General features: G+C 44.8%; 1 protein-coding gene and 1 long non-coding RNA gene across 2 annotated transcripts in view; one reads left to right on the top strand and one right to left on the bottom strand.

Moving 5' to 3' along the window:
- MED10 (mediator complex subunit 10) overlaps window positions 1-7,251 on the bottom strand; it is a 59,681-nt gene extending 52,430 nt beyond the window's left edge. Inside the window, exon 1 of the mRNA XM_085606108.1 lies at window positions 7,023-7,251. Coding sequence (XP_085462234.1) covers window positions 7,023-7,177 — 155 coding nt within the window. The 5' untranslated portion in view covers window positions 7,178-7,251. The remainder of the gene's footprint in view (window positions 1-7,022) is intronic.
- A 76-nt stretch (window positions 7,252-7,327) lies between these two features.
- Window positions 7,328-12,305, top strand: LOC146832776 (uncharacterized). Its single transcript, XR_014961605.1, has 2 exons — window positions 7,328-7,469; window positions 11,662-12,305. It is a non-coding gene; the product is annotated as an uncharacterized LOC146832776 (long non-coding RNA).
- The last annotated feature ends 2,674 nt before the right edge of the window (window positions 12,306-14,979 follow it).

Raw genomic sequence — 14,979 nt, 5'->3', positions numbered from 1 at the left:
TAGAATTATAATGTGACATGCAGAACTGGTGCAAACTGAAGTATACGTATGCACTGGTGAATCTGTCACCCGACGCCACCAGATTGGATCAGAAAAACAGTTGATTCCAAATTTGGATTATGTAAAATGCTAAACAAACAGGTGCAGCATTGCTTGATAGCAAAACATGGTCACAATGCAATATGCGTATGGTGTAAAATTGAACAATTTAGGGGCATATTATCATGCACGGCGTTAAAATTATCGCACCTTTAGGGGAATAAAAACGGCCAGCAATGGTCCAAAAGCATAAACATGCTGGCATCAGGGTGTGAAGCACTCACCCGGGAGAAACTAAGGCAAACTCTCCCGAGGAAACAACCGCGCGCCACTGGCAGGTCAGAGGATGAAACACAGGCACACTTAGCGGAGGAAACAAAGGACACAAACGCACGCATGTGAGTGTCTGAGTGAGCAGCAGCGAGGAAAAGTAAACATTTTAACAAGCAAACATTTTAACAAGCATTGGCCGCGCAAAACGCGATGGTGGGGGATAATGAACAGGCATTGAACGCGCGAGACGCGGTGGTGAGGGGGTGGGGGAGAGAAGCGCGAGTAGATATAAACTGGTGTGAAATAGCAGCAGGGAAGGGGGCGGAGAGGGGCTACGAGGGAGAGCGACGTAAAGCCATATGGCTGCTTTGCGCGCGTGCACGCCTCGTGCACTGTAGCTCTATGCCAGGGGAAGCATTTTCAAAAACCCACTTACAAAATGTCTCAAAGAGACAGCTTTCGCTGTCTCAGCGAGACCTAAAAATGATTAAGGGACAACTGGGATATGGTTGGGCAGGCACAGCTAGGTGCAATATGCATGCTGGCAGTAGGGACTTTACAATATTGTGGGGGCAGGGGGATCAAGCTCCATAAAGCATGTCCAATGTACAGATCTCAATAAAGAGACATAGGGTTTGAACACAATATAAATGCTCTGGGAGACAGGACTTGAGGTTTACCAGGTTGACTTTGTCATGAAGGCAGTGAATCTAACTGAAAATTAACTACTGAGAAGACACACTTGGACAATGGTGTTCAATATATGCTCAGACCACTATCACATTTTCAGGAAACAAGGGTTGGGAGAAGGAAGAAGCAACCAGGACAACAGGGTTGGGAGGAGGAAGAAACAACACAACAACAAGGGGTGGGAGCAGGAAGAAGCAACACAGACAACATAGGGTGGAAGGAAGAAGAAGCACCATGGATAACATAGGGTAGAAGGAGGAAGAAACAACATGGACAACAGGGAGGGAGAAGAAGCAAAAAAAGACAGTGGTAGATGAGAGGGAAGAAGCAACATGTACAATAGGGGATGGAGGGAGAATGCAACAAGCAACGCAGACTAGGATGACAGGGGAAGAAGAAATAGTACTCCAAGCACAGCACGAGCAGTGGAAGGACACTAATCAAGATGAAACAATCAGTACTTGGTTCATGCTCCACACGAAAGAGGAGGAAGTGAAGCTGGCTAATTAGGAGGCAGAAAATAAGAGTGAAAGTAAAACCAACGAATGGCAGGCAATGGGCAGGCTCCAAGCCCCTTGTAGTAAACAAATCCTCTTGTAAACGACAGCACATGTATACTGTCTTAGGCGAGACCTAAAAAGGACTCTCTAAAAGACACCCAAGTGACATAGGCGCAGTTATCATCTATGTGTTATGTTTCCAAAAAAAATCCTGAATATCCCAAACTAAAATCAGAAATAGTAATTTGCACATGGTAAATGTGCAAGAAAATTATTTTTATTTCCTATGACTTTCATAAGCATCGATTCCACATAATTTCAGATTTGCTACCAATGTCAGAAAGACAAGACTGTCCTCAGATTTGAAACTCCATTCCCTCAATTTAATAAGATTCTGTGGACTGTCAGTGGGTGTAACCTTGAGTGCCGCACACAACTGACACTTAGTAGCAGGAGCAAAGCACAACAATAAAAAAAAAACCTTAAACAAAGCCCAAATGATAATTCACTGTAGATGCAGTATAAGACAAAGATCTTCATTGGTGATTGAAGACCCCTGTGCAGTTAGATTCTGAAACTGTCAGAGCCAGTGAGAATCTCCCGGGACAGAAAGACAAACATGCCCCAAAGTCGGGGAAAGGAACAGGAAATGGATAAAAAGCAAGCTAAAGCCCTGCCCTCTAATCCATTAATGTGGACAGAGAAGCACAAAGATGCACACGGGTGAGAAAGCAACATGGGGGAGGAGAGAAGGACAAGGCCAAAAGAGAGCGCAGTGAGGGCAGGTGGTTGTGCGAGAAGCACACGAGAGAGACAACTTGAAAACACAATCACTCTCTTGGACTGCCTATATAAAATAAAAACAAACACTGGAAAAGCCAACAGGTCTTGCCTTTTCAGCTTATTGGCTTTGCCAATCTTTTCTGAAGATGCAGTAAAAATGATGTAAGCACCAAAATACATCACACCTGCATGCGTTAGGCAAGATGCAGCTGCCACATTAATTATTTTTTGTTCACCGTTCGAAGATGGCAGACGCCACTTGGAGCGGTTAAGAAAAATAAAGAAAAAAAAGACAATTGGCTGAGGCACTTTCAAAAACTGAGTGGCCAGACAGCAAATGGCTGCTGCCAGGCCCTCAGAAAAGAAGTAAAAGATAGGAATGGGGGAAAAAATTAACCAAATAAAAGGTATAAGGAAGGGTCTATGGAAAGATGTATTGACAAATTGTGTAATGAAGGCTAACAAGACGGATGGAATGTGTGGTGATAAGATGAGTGAAAGGATGGATAAATGGAAAAAACTGTGGACGGAATACGTAGAGGAAAGAGTGAACTGGATGTGTTAAAGGATGAATGAGTGAAAGGAAGGATGAAGCGAGAAAGAATGAATATATAGAAGAATAGGTGAAGTGGATAAGTAAAATGATAGATGGTAGAAGGGATGAAGGAGCTTAAAATGATGGCTGTATGGAAGGAAGGTTAGAAGTAACATTTAATGGAGGTTTGGTTTTCACTCATGCAGTGCCAATAAAGTAGCAACCTACAGGATGAAGAAAAAAAGAAAACTAATACCTTAATCACAGCACCAGCAGCAGAAGAACAATAACCCAGATGAAGAAATCTGTACTTGGTACATGCTCCATAGGAAAGAAGAGGAAGTGAAGTTGGCTAGCGCTACTCAATTAGGAGGCAGAAAGTAAGAGTGACAATGAATTCAAAGAATGGTAAGCAATTTGGCGGGCTTCAGCCTCCTTGTTGTCTACAATATTTATTGCAAGCATGCCGCAGGCAGACCTTAAAAATACAAAATAAACAGTATCTGCAGAACAGTGTGACTAGTGGAAGGGCACTGGCGTCGGACAGGAAGCTGTACTTGGTCCATCCTCCAAACAAGATACAAAAGCACAACGTGAAAGTGAAACTGGCACACGCTGCCCAATGAGATGCAAGGAAATTAGAGTGACGAAACCACCAAATGAGAAGTAATGGGCGGGCTCTAAGCATTTTTAAGTTTTTAGGTCTCACCTGAGCCAGCGCTTTAGCGCTGCTCTGGCGAGAGCTATAGAAAACGGGGATTTGGAAGTGCAAACGAATGCTTTTCAGGCCCCCAACTACAGTGCATGTGCACCATTTGGCAGCCTGTGTGTACATTTCGCGGGCGCTTTGATGTTCTCAGTGAGCCACGCGGCCACTGCGAACATCAAAGCGCCCACGAAATGATTACTTTCACTTTAGCGGCCGCACAAGTGAAACATACCCTCTAATTCTTCTTTGGGCCACACCTAACCAACCCTTTCATCCTTACAATCTAACGTTCGCACCTACTTGGCAGACTGGTTCTCTGTTGCTCTTTCCTCCTCCGCTCTCTCTCTCCTCAGACTCCGTCCCTCCCCCTGTTGCAGCAGCTGGCATTACACAGGGGTGCTCATGTAAAGCGCTCCAATACAGAGTTTGCGCTATATAAATTTGCAATAAATAAATATAATGTGGTCCATGGAGCTTTTCGCTTTACACGTGCCTGCCTGTTCGTCTGATTTGACCTGCCAGAGTGATTGACCACGTCTGAGATCGCTCCCACACTCTGCTAAAAAAAACTGATTCATTCCAGCTCGCATCACCCCTCACCCACACACACTTATCCCTCGGAGGTGCACGAGATTATCTCTGTGCCCCCTTTTCTCTAACCCCTCTGTGGATGTGCAGTCAAGAGAAAGAGCCCCCCTACGAAGAATCCCAGGCCCCGTGACCTTTAACCCCCCCAGCACCAGCCTGGCTATCATTTACCCCCCCACCCACCTCGCAAAGGGATGTCATTACTCACTACAGAGCATCAATTACAGAGGTGAGCCCTCATCACCCATCATCCCATTCGGCGCAGGAGCGCTGAATGGAAAAGCAGCCCACCTCATGTCCACCCTGCTGTGCCGATAAGGAAGCCACCGGGGGGCTGCCGTAGTGCCACCCCCCCAATCCACATCTGGGACAAGCAGGGGAGGGGGTAGCGATGGGCTGGAAGCTGCAGCTTCATTGACTCACATAGACTTTGGGCTTTACACTTACCCAAGGCAAGCAGATGAATTCCTGAAGACGAACTCCGCAGCAACCGCGCTAACCGCTCGAGCATCCTAACTGCGGATCATACATATACAGAGCAGGTGGGTTAGCACGGGAATCTGACACTGACACATCAGCCCAAGATCTCCGACACCCATTCAGCTATCTAACTGGGAATGTAACCTCTGTGCCCCGCAGTTCATTTAGACTGCATGATGCCAAGGGGTCATTGATCCTGCCCCAGAATTGTCTTCTAAAGGGGTGATCTATTTATCGAATTGTATTCACCAGATTGCATTTGGTTATACAATTTAAGCCCAAGACCCCAATTGGAGAGGATATGGCCTAACGGCCAGAGCTGCTGACATCGGAGCTGGGGAACCAGGTTCGAGCCCCGACGTCGGCTCAAAATCCTGGTATTCTGGACAAATCGATTAATCTCCCCGTGCCTCCCTAAATTAATGTGTCCGTGTGTAACGTAAGTGGCGCTCAAGTAAAAGCGCTTCAATACCTTCAGGGCGAGTGTACGCTATGTAAAACCGCAAAACAGAAAAACTAAAACATGGACTAGTCGGTAAACTGCGGCCATCCGGTAAACCTTAGGTATGCTTGACATATGGTCATTATTCCTGCCACCACCCCCGGAGCGTCTTCTCACGCTGCTTCTAATTGGATCCATATCATGTGAGACACCTCTTGCCAGTCCTGGATTTGAAATTAACAGCATGTGCATGCTTTTAGATCGAGTTACCTTATGCTTTACGGTGACTTGTGACCAGGTGGTATAACGCTAGAGTGACACCACTTTTCCATTGCTTGACTTTGCCTTACATACTATTGTCATCAGCTGTGTTGGTCCAATTGAAATGAACCCAGACTACAACTCCCAGAATACAATGACCTGTAAAATGCCCAGGAATGCAAACGTGGTGTTCTCTGACATGGAGCTATCTGATCACCCTGGTAATGGTAACAAGCATTGGCATAGCCAATAGGTCTCGCTTTTGGGACCTTATAAGTGTTTAACTATGCAACAGTTGCATAACTAAATACTTATAAGGGCCCAAAAGCGAGACCTATTGGCTATGCCAATGCTTGTTCTGTTAGAGATCTTGCAAGTGACAGCATATGCTGTCTCAGCGAGACCTAAAAACAAAATAACAAAAAAGAGAAGTCTACCGGAATATGATCATCTTGCAAATTACTCCCTGATCACAAATTGACAGTTCCTGGGGACGACTGCTGAAATGTTACTGACATTCTCAAAACTCCTCTTACACTGCTGATGTGGGTTCTGTATGCTGCTCATTTCATTAATGGACTAAAAAAATTATTACATCAACTCCGAAAGAAATACGCTGGCTTACTACTCATGCACACGTCACCTTACGACATGCTGCTTCACCAACTTAGCTATTAATTGCGGTATCAGAATGCACCTGGCTAAGATTAGGGTTCTAGGGTAAGTGGGGCCGGTGTCCCCCAGCAGAAGAGGCATGCTAAAATTCAAATTTTGCAAGAAGAAAAACACCAATCATCTAGCATTCCTATGTGTCCTTATGGTCTAAACTCCCACCCCTCCCCCCTTTCAGAAAAGAACTGAAGATCCTGTTCTTCAAGAAACGTTGATGGTATGTAGCCCTTATTTCCAGCTCGTTTTGAGACATATGTAATGATGAAGACACGTAGGCAAAGAATCAACCTCAAGCCTAAAAGCAGCGCTCCCAAACCAACCAGAGTAACTGCCTCAAGTGGAACACTCACTGTCCAGGCAACATTGAAACATAAACAAAGTTCCACATTCCAACCCCCAACCCTTTACATTACCACTAAAACCCTTTTCCACTTCCTTTATTGTTTTTTCTTCAACCACTCTCATCCGCTCCTCACACTTCAAAAACTTGCTACTGTCACATTTTCCTGCATCCGTTTTTGTGCCTGTATAGATGGATGCAAGTGTGTTGTTGTCTGTGTGCACCGATGGACGTATGTGTTGCTGTCTCTGTGAGGCATGTCAGCGTGTGGGGGATAATAAATAGGCATAACCTATTGGCAATGTCAGAGCTAGTTTTAAAGGGGGATACCTCAACGACGCATTACATTAATGAAGAACGGTATGAGTAGGACACTATATCCCATTCGGTATTTTAACTCTATTGTACCTGCCACAGTCGTATCTAGCAATGCTATATCAAATACTACAAAGACAATTTGATGGAGACAAGGCACTTCGATTAAACGGTGGGAAGTGCAAGTGTACTCCATTATATTTTCAACGGGGAGAGGGGTAATATAAGGGTTATGACTCGCAGGCTGGTGGCAGTCTCTCTCAAGTCCTAGGAAAGGTTCGGAGTAGTCAATGAAGCGAGTGTTCACTGAAGAATGGAGCATCAATGGACAATAAAGTGGAACTACGCTATTTTCATTCTAGATGCACGAACGATTCCAGCCTGATGGCACTCACAGCTTCTGGTTAAGCCCAGCTTGGCTGCTGGGCTGGAAGTCGCTGACGATGATCCCCAGCTGCCTGATATTCTCTACGAACTTCTCGAGCTGTTCCTCCAGATTGTCGAATTTCTCCGCCATGTCGGCCGCCTCCCCTCCTGCCCGACCGAACATTTTCCAGTCCCCGGGGTCCCGGTGCCGCCAGAGCAGCCAATCAGCAACAAACCAGGTTCAGGAAAAAGAGAGAAAGGACTACCGCTGTTCTTGTTGACTAAAGAACGGGAACATGCGCGCCCAGGCTCCGCCCTTGATTGGAACGTGACGCAATATGACGCAGTTAAAGCACATCCTAAGTCTTCAGGGAGGTGCCTCTTCCTTGCTACCTGCATATGTTTATTGCTTTGCTCGACTGTTCCAGGATCGCGAGACAGACAGAGATCACGGAAGCCTGACTGTATAAAATAGGGTAGGGCACTTCGGGGCTTATTTACTAGCCCCTTGAGTCGCCGTTATGTCACGTTTTCCCATTCTAAAAGTGACGTACCGGAGGCACAAGGGGCTTGAAAATAAGCTACTTCGTTCTTTACTCCCGTTATAGTATTAGTACGAAATATTATTTTTAGCACTTGGGTAAGCTGTATGAGAAGTTTAATGTTGCCTGCTTTCACGTTCATACACTCACAGCACTTCTCTTATTTGCACGCTTGTTCACTGTAGGGTTGCCACATTTTTAGAGCATAGTAATTCAATTGCAATTTTCAATAGTATAGTAGTTGTTTTTTGAGATTCTGAGAAAAATCAACATATAAAACATAGAAATCTACACTCAACAAGCATTTGTAATGCAATCAGTCTCGCATCTTTGAAAGTTAAAGCTGTTGGTGTAGTAAATGACAATGCTTTTTACTTTTGTTTTTCTGTTTGCATTGGAGTTATCATATTGGCATAGCGCTGTTGCCATTTATATGACCTTGCGGAGCTGGAGAACCAGAAAATGGGAAATATGTTATGAGGGAGGGGAGTTAGAAATAAATGACACAAATGGCAAAAGAAATTAAAAAATAGGGAAGGAGTTGCTGTAAAGGGTCAGGGATAATGCATGGCAGGCAGGCGCGCAACACCCATTGGACTCAAAGGGCTTCAGCACCCCCCCACCTCCCCCCCACCCCCCCCGTCGTGTGTGGCAGCCCGGGATGAGACACCTTCCTGGGCAAAAAAGCAGCCGCACCCGAGCACTTCACAGGTCTTTAAAAGACCATTTGCATGTTAATGAGGCCTTGCTGTTGTTTCACCCCTTCTAAGAGCCCCTGCAGCTCCACTCTGCCTATTGCTTAAAGTTCAGCCCCCCCCCCCCGAAATTTTTGCTCAGCCCCCCCGAAATGTAGCTCTAGTTGCGCCTCAGATGGCAGGAGAGAGTGTGATACCAGAGCAGGATATGTGCATGAGAGACTGAGAGATTGAAAGAGGTTTAGAGAGAAGTGTGCGTGAGTGACAGGGAGAAAGGGGTGGTTAGAGAAGAATGGGGCAGGGGAGAAGGAATATGAGAGCAGGTAGGTAATAGAGGGTGGTTGTGAGTTTGTGAGGAAGAGGCTAGAGCAGAAAGGCACTCTCTACTTGGGAGTCAATGTTTCCGGCTCTCGGAAGGAAATGGCTATACGAAAACAATTGAGGAGTTATTACACATCCGCCCAAGTCCTTGACAGCAAGCACCGTCAAATCTTGGTGCTTGTAAAACATACATTAAATCCATGACTTACTCCTGCTAACCTCAGTCTACAAAAGGGTAAACGGAAACAACAAAGGAGTTATGACCACATCTGCCCAGGGAGCACGCAGTCACATCTTGCTGAGAGTGAAGCTTGCATTATATCCCAGACTTACTCCTCCTAATCTGGGTCTATAAAGGGTAGATTGGTGGAGTCCGTCACATGTCTTGCGGCTTAAGAGCATCAACTGATTTCACAACAATCTGGCATCCCTGGGAGACTACGAGGTCCTAGCGTAAACCTTGGGTTCAGGGAGATGGTGGAATGCCCTGGCAGGCTGCTGCCCCTGCAGGGTCCCAGGTGCTTCGGCAGAGACTGGCTCCTGGCACCACACTGGCGGCCTTCCAGAGCTGCTTATAACCCATACCATGTGGGTAGACACATGCTCACCACCTCTTCCCTTCTGCAATTATGTCATTTTATGAAATGGTTGCTGCCACTGCTGTGCCACTTCACAGCACTGTAGAATACTGGCCTTGCTTTTTTTGGCTATTGGCACATGAAAGGCCAAGCTGGCTCCTTATTAAAAAAACGGCGACCTGATGGCTGCAGGCGCATGTATGCATGAACACCCTGAGTTATATTACTGTCCTCTTTTGAAATTACATAACATGCAGGAGAGTGTCAGCACGGCTGTATCAAACACATCACATGACACAGTGCCTGTGCATGCCGCACCCTCATTAGCCTCTTGTTACTTACATCTGGTATGTGTGCTAATTTAACCGATTTAGCCAAGGCTGGGAGTAAAGATCTGAGAAGGAGTAACACTCAAGAGAATATAGTGCGCACCCTTGAGGAAGGCTACAGGACATGTATATTTGAACAGTATGAATACCCCCAAGTAAAATAAACAATGAAAGCTGTGTCTAAGAGGGACTGCTCTCCAAGTGAGTGAAGCAACAGCAGGAATCTCAGACCGAGTTCCTGACAACTGTTCAATTGAAAGAAACAGAACTTCATTTTGAGAAGGTAAAATTCAAGAAGGAATCTCAGCACCATATTTCATGACACCAGTGAAAAAGAACAGTTTATTGAAGCATATTGCCATACTTCAATAGAAACGATAGAGGGGCAATAACTAATCTCAAGTTGCCTCATGTCAGACGCCAGCTGTTCGCCCTGTCTTTCTATTTTTCCATATTAACAGGTACCGCATTGTTTTTCCTGCTAGATTTGAAATGTCAAAAGTAAAAAGAAAAATAACAGGACTAGGGTGAGGTGCTCAGCCGTGAGGAGGCGCCTCTTGAAATATTCTTACAGTAATATAGCCTCACTAGTTTCTCAAGCCTTTGCTCACTGTATCACTCAGAGGTCAGAAACAATGGGTTCATTAAAGTTAGCTGTGCTGATATTACCTTCGCAAAATTCTTAGCATTTGGCCAGTGTCTTGAATTTTTTACCTTTCAACATATTCACAGTGCATTCAGACTGACTCATCTCAGAACCAGAGTTCACAATATAGCATGCTTGCCAATACTTTGCATTCTACACACTGCACCCCCATTGGTTCTTTCTATCTCTTGTAAGGAAATATACACAATTAGCAGTTTTTCTCAGACTTAGAAGGCAGTTGGGCATTGCCTGCAATAAGCATAGACCGCAGTCAAAAGGAAACTAATGGGGCTATAGTGCTAACGTGGCACATCCATAGGCTAAATGTCCCCGAGCGCTTAGCGGTGCTAATGGCTTCATCGGGGTTATTACCATAAGCATCTACATGCAGATCCAGAAATGAAGACTCGCACATTAAACATAGTAAACAAGCCTGGTCAGCTTTATGCAAGGAGCTCATTTGCCTTCTATGTGCATATGGGTATTTATATAGAGAGGTTTAATCAAGCAACTGATAGAGCGCCATGCAATTCTAAGATTTGTAGGGGTGCATCATATTCACCGTTAGTCGGCACCCGCATATAATCGATGTATGTTTAGAAGCGCCATAGAAATGTATTTGCTATAATCGTTTAACATAGGAGTGTTAGACATGTAATAACGTTTTGCGAAGTTTAACGTTGCAAGTTATCGTGAATGTATTTAGCATAATGTAGATGATTAGTTTCACAAATCAATGTAATGGATTAAATGTGTGCTACGTTAGAATTAAAAAGTAGGTTGCTTATTTACAAGATAATCATGTTGAATTAATGCTTAGAATGTGATTTCGTAGTGTGTTTAAATTTGCAAGGCCTAACTGCATATGTAGAAGAGAAGGCCTGTTCATTTACTATTTTAGCTATATTTTAAAGGCCGACAGGGATTTCATGGTTAAGGCTTGAGTTGCAGTGAAATGTAAAACTCCAAGATGCGAAGAGCTTTCCTTTTCGTTCCCATGTTTCTGTTGCAGGTGCAAGGACATTTAGCTCGTTAGTGAGAATAAGTCTTTGTTTTAGGAGTTGAGATACGGTGAGAAGCCTACAGGGGAGTGCATTGGAATGTGCAACTGTAACTCTTAGTATGTAAGGTGCCTGGGACCCAAGGTCAAGCTAACGGACGATGGAAGATGAACAGCTGATGGAGCAGGGTTTTTACTCTGAAACTGAATACCTGTTTCATTTTTGCATGTTATAACTAAAAGTACTACTGATTAATTATTAAGTATTAAAAGTTTGTCGAATGTTGACTAATCAACCTTATTAACAAGAGAATTACACGTGGGAATGCTATTGCATGGCTAAATAACAAGTGAACTAAGTTGGTGAGCAAACTGACAGAAAACGATGTTGCTTATGTGATGTTATGATGTTTTGTGCTTATAATTAATATGCAATAATGGCTTTTAATGTCGCAAATGGCTAGATAAATACACACACATAAGGGTATTAGCAGGGGAATAACACTGGATAATCATTTCTATGCAGTAATTCTGTTTTATGTCTATTTTGCTTAAAGTTGTCCATTGTGGCCTGCCACAAAATGGCCACCACCCGCAGCCTGCATTGGAGTTGCTGGAAATTTACAGAAAGGCTTCGCTCTGCCTATGACCTTGCACCTCCGATGAACTGAAAAGCCATAAGCATGATGACAAGTCTGGGATACCTGCCAAAAGCCCCTGAAAGACGGAAAAGTTGATACGAACCCAACATGAACCCATTTTTTTGAAACAATTTCACCTAGTGGAAACATCCGTAAAAGTAGCAAATTAGTCATGGACGTTCAATTCTGCTATTCATTATTTGGGACAATCTATGTGTGAGAAAGTCTCGCACAATATCGAAAAAGTACCAAGATGACATTATTTCCGCCATTCATCCGTTCTGAATAACGAAAAGTAACTTTTTAGAATGTAAATTTTAGTATAAATAATAGTAGACTAGAGAGGTCTAGCGCCACTTCTTCCCGAGCTGATGATGCGAGGTCCCTATGCTGACGGAGAGGATGATGACTCTACATGACGACAGAAGACTCTAAATCTTCTACAAAGGACCGGTTCTGACTTAGGATCTGACTTTTAGACAGAATAGGTAAATATGAGAAAAATGGATTTGCATTTAATTGGCTTTTCTTGAAAAATTAGATAAATGAATAATCTGTTTGAATTACTGTCTCGGGTGATTATTTCTGGTCATGTTTATTGACTCTATTGTGTATTCTTTGAAGTGTATTTTGCTAGATCTACAGCAATCAGCTGGTCGCATTGACCTCAAAGTACAGGCAGATTAGATATAGAGCTCATTTGAAAGGTGTTTCTCCTTTACAGGGCACGGATAGAGTGATTTAGGGTGAATGTTGGTGTAATGGGCCCCACCAGCGTGTGATGTGTGTATGCGTGTGTGACTGTGAAATCATTCCGTCCGTGGAAGTAGAGGGGATTTGGAAGCTCTGATCTGCACCACAGCTCTGAATGGAAATTTACCGGAGGAAGACCTGACTGAAGAGGTGTGCCGAAGGGCGTGTTCTACGATTTTGGTGTTTTGTATTAGGGACAGTCTCCCGTGGGTTGAGCAGATGAGGTTTAGGCGGGAAGCTAGAAGGAGCATCAAAGATCGAGCTCTCACTAAGTGAAGACTTCTTAGGAAGTTTCACTCCTGACACCTTTTTCATGATTCTCTGGTTTGGGAGGGAATGCTAAGTAGGGATGTCCCTTCAGAATAGAGTAGGGACAGAAATGTTTTAACTAATGATTCCAAAAATTGATATTAGTATAACGATTCTTTATTTGATGCTTTTAGAATCTGTAATTCTTTTTATTTTTAGTCGAATGCAATCCTTCGTAGGTTGGCTTTTGTATTAGTGCCAATTTATCTTTTGTGCCTTGTATTGAGGTGCCTTTATGTTCAGATGTTTTTACTCATAATAAAATCTCAGAAACTTTAGATTCTGAGTCCTCTATCCTTTAATGATGTCAAATTGCGGTAGTTATATTCTGATAATTGTGTTTACTCCCTCTATGCTATTTGGCAAGTAAAAAGATCCTGGCGACCTGAGAGGGTTCTTGTAGATTATTGGTTAGATAAGAATCCGGCCCTATCAGTTGGTAGCAGAGGATGGTTATTTCCGATAGCGAGAGAAGATTTAGATTAGGATAAGTGATCCTTGAGGCCCATAGACGCTAAGTGATGGTGAATCATCAGATGGTGAGCAGCAGACGACGGCGGCTGATGGACATTGACAGAGAGTAGCAGTGTGGCAGAAAGCAGCAGTTCGAGGAGTGAGTATGAATAGGGTGAAATGTTGTAGATTGCGGTGTTGATTTGTTGTGTGATGTCTTGCGGAGTTGGTGTGAATGTTGAGTGATTGTGAGATCAGGCTGTGAGCGCGCGCAGCCTGGGAAAGTCTTAGGCTCGACGAGTAGCTTAAGCGATTGGGTGTAGAAGACACCCGCAGTAGAATTTGTTGACCACCCGAAGGAGATCGTGAGGCGCCATCGATCACCTGGACCGAGATAGGGGGAGCGAATGTGTGAGTGCATGGCAAACCGACGCGGGTCGTGGGTTGTTGTATGTGGATTTGAGTATTTGTAACCTATCAGAGGCGATCTGTCTGGCCGGATGGAGACTGACAGTTGCCAACCGAGGTCGACAACTTCGAGAGACTGTGGACGTATAGTCAGAGAAGTAACTTGTTTGGGACAAACGGCTATTTCAGCGTATGAATGGGACGAATGCAAGGGGGAGACGTGAGTTGTGAAGGAGGGGAATTGTTGCGAGTGGAGAAAAGTGACGTCAGAGGGTGTCACGCTGCGATAGGTCGGTTGGTGTGAGCCGCGTTGTCATTGGTGGATTGATACCAGGAAGTAAATGAAAAAATTGTGTGCGTTCAGAATTTGGTCATTATGAAATGCTTTAGAGTAAGGAAAAGTAGGTCGCACACCGCTCGTCACACCAGCAAGTTGCCCCAAAGGACTGTGGGAAATGTAGTGGCGACGGCGGGTACGCCTATGCCACAGAATGTAAATAGAACAGTATGTGTATGCGTTAGCCATCCCTGGACACGTGTTTCGAGGTAGTTGCCTCTCGTCAGCAGGGAGCAGGTCAATGTAAAGGGGTGCCGCGTGGACTGCCAAATGTAATTAAAAGCAGGTCAAGTACCTCTCCTGGCGCGCAGGTGCAGACTCAAGGCTCGTCAGCCCGTTAGCTTAAGGAAGCCGTTTAAATTAAGGAAAAGTAGGTCGCACACCGCTCGTCACACCAGCAAGTTGCCCCAAAGGACTGTGGGAAATGTAGTGGCGACGGCGGGTACGCCTATGCCACAGAATGTAAATAGAACAGTATGTGTATGCGTTAGCCATCCCTGGACACGTGTTTCGAGGTAGTTGCCTCTCGTCAGCAGGGAGCAGGTCAATGTAAAGGGGTGCCGCGTGGACTGCCAAATGTAATTAAAAGCAGGTCAAGTACCTCTCCTGGCGCGCAGGTGCAGACTCAAGGCTCGTCAGCCCGTTAGCTTAAGGAAGCCGTTTAAATTAAGGAAAAGTAGGTCGCACACCGCTCGTCACACCAGCAAGTTGCCCCAAAGGACTGTGGGAAATGTAGTGGCGACGGCGGGTACGCCTATGCCACAGAATGTAAATAGAACAGTATGTGTATGCGTTAGCCATCCCTGGACACGTGTTTCGAGGTAGTTGCCTCTCGTCAGCAGGGAGCAGGTCAATGTAAAGGGGTGCCGCGTGGACTGCCAAATGTAATTAAAAGCAGGTCAAGTACCTCTCCTGGCGCGCAGGTGCAGACTCAAGGCTCGTCAGCCCGTTAGCTTAAGGAAGCCGTTTAAATT

Source organism: Triturus cristatus, chromosome 5_1 (genome assembly GCF_964204655.1).
Source record: "Triturus cristatus chromosome 5_1, aTriCri1.1, whole genome shotgun sequence".
In the NCBI taxonomy this organism is placed as follows: Eukaryota; Metazoa; Chordata; class Amphibia; order Caudata; family Salamandridae; genus Triturus; species Triturus cristatus.
This window is presented reverse-complemented; position numbering and strand designations above follow the sequence as displayed.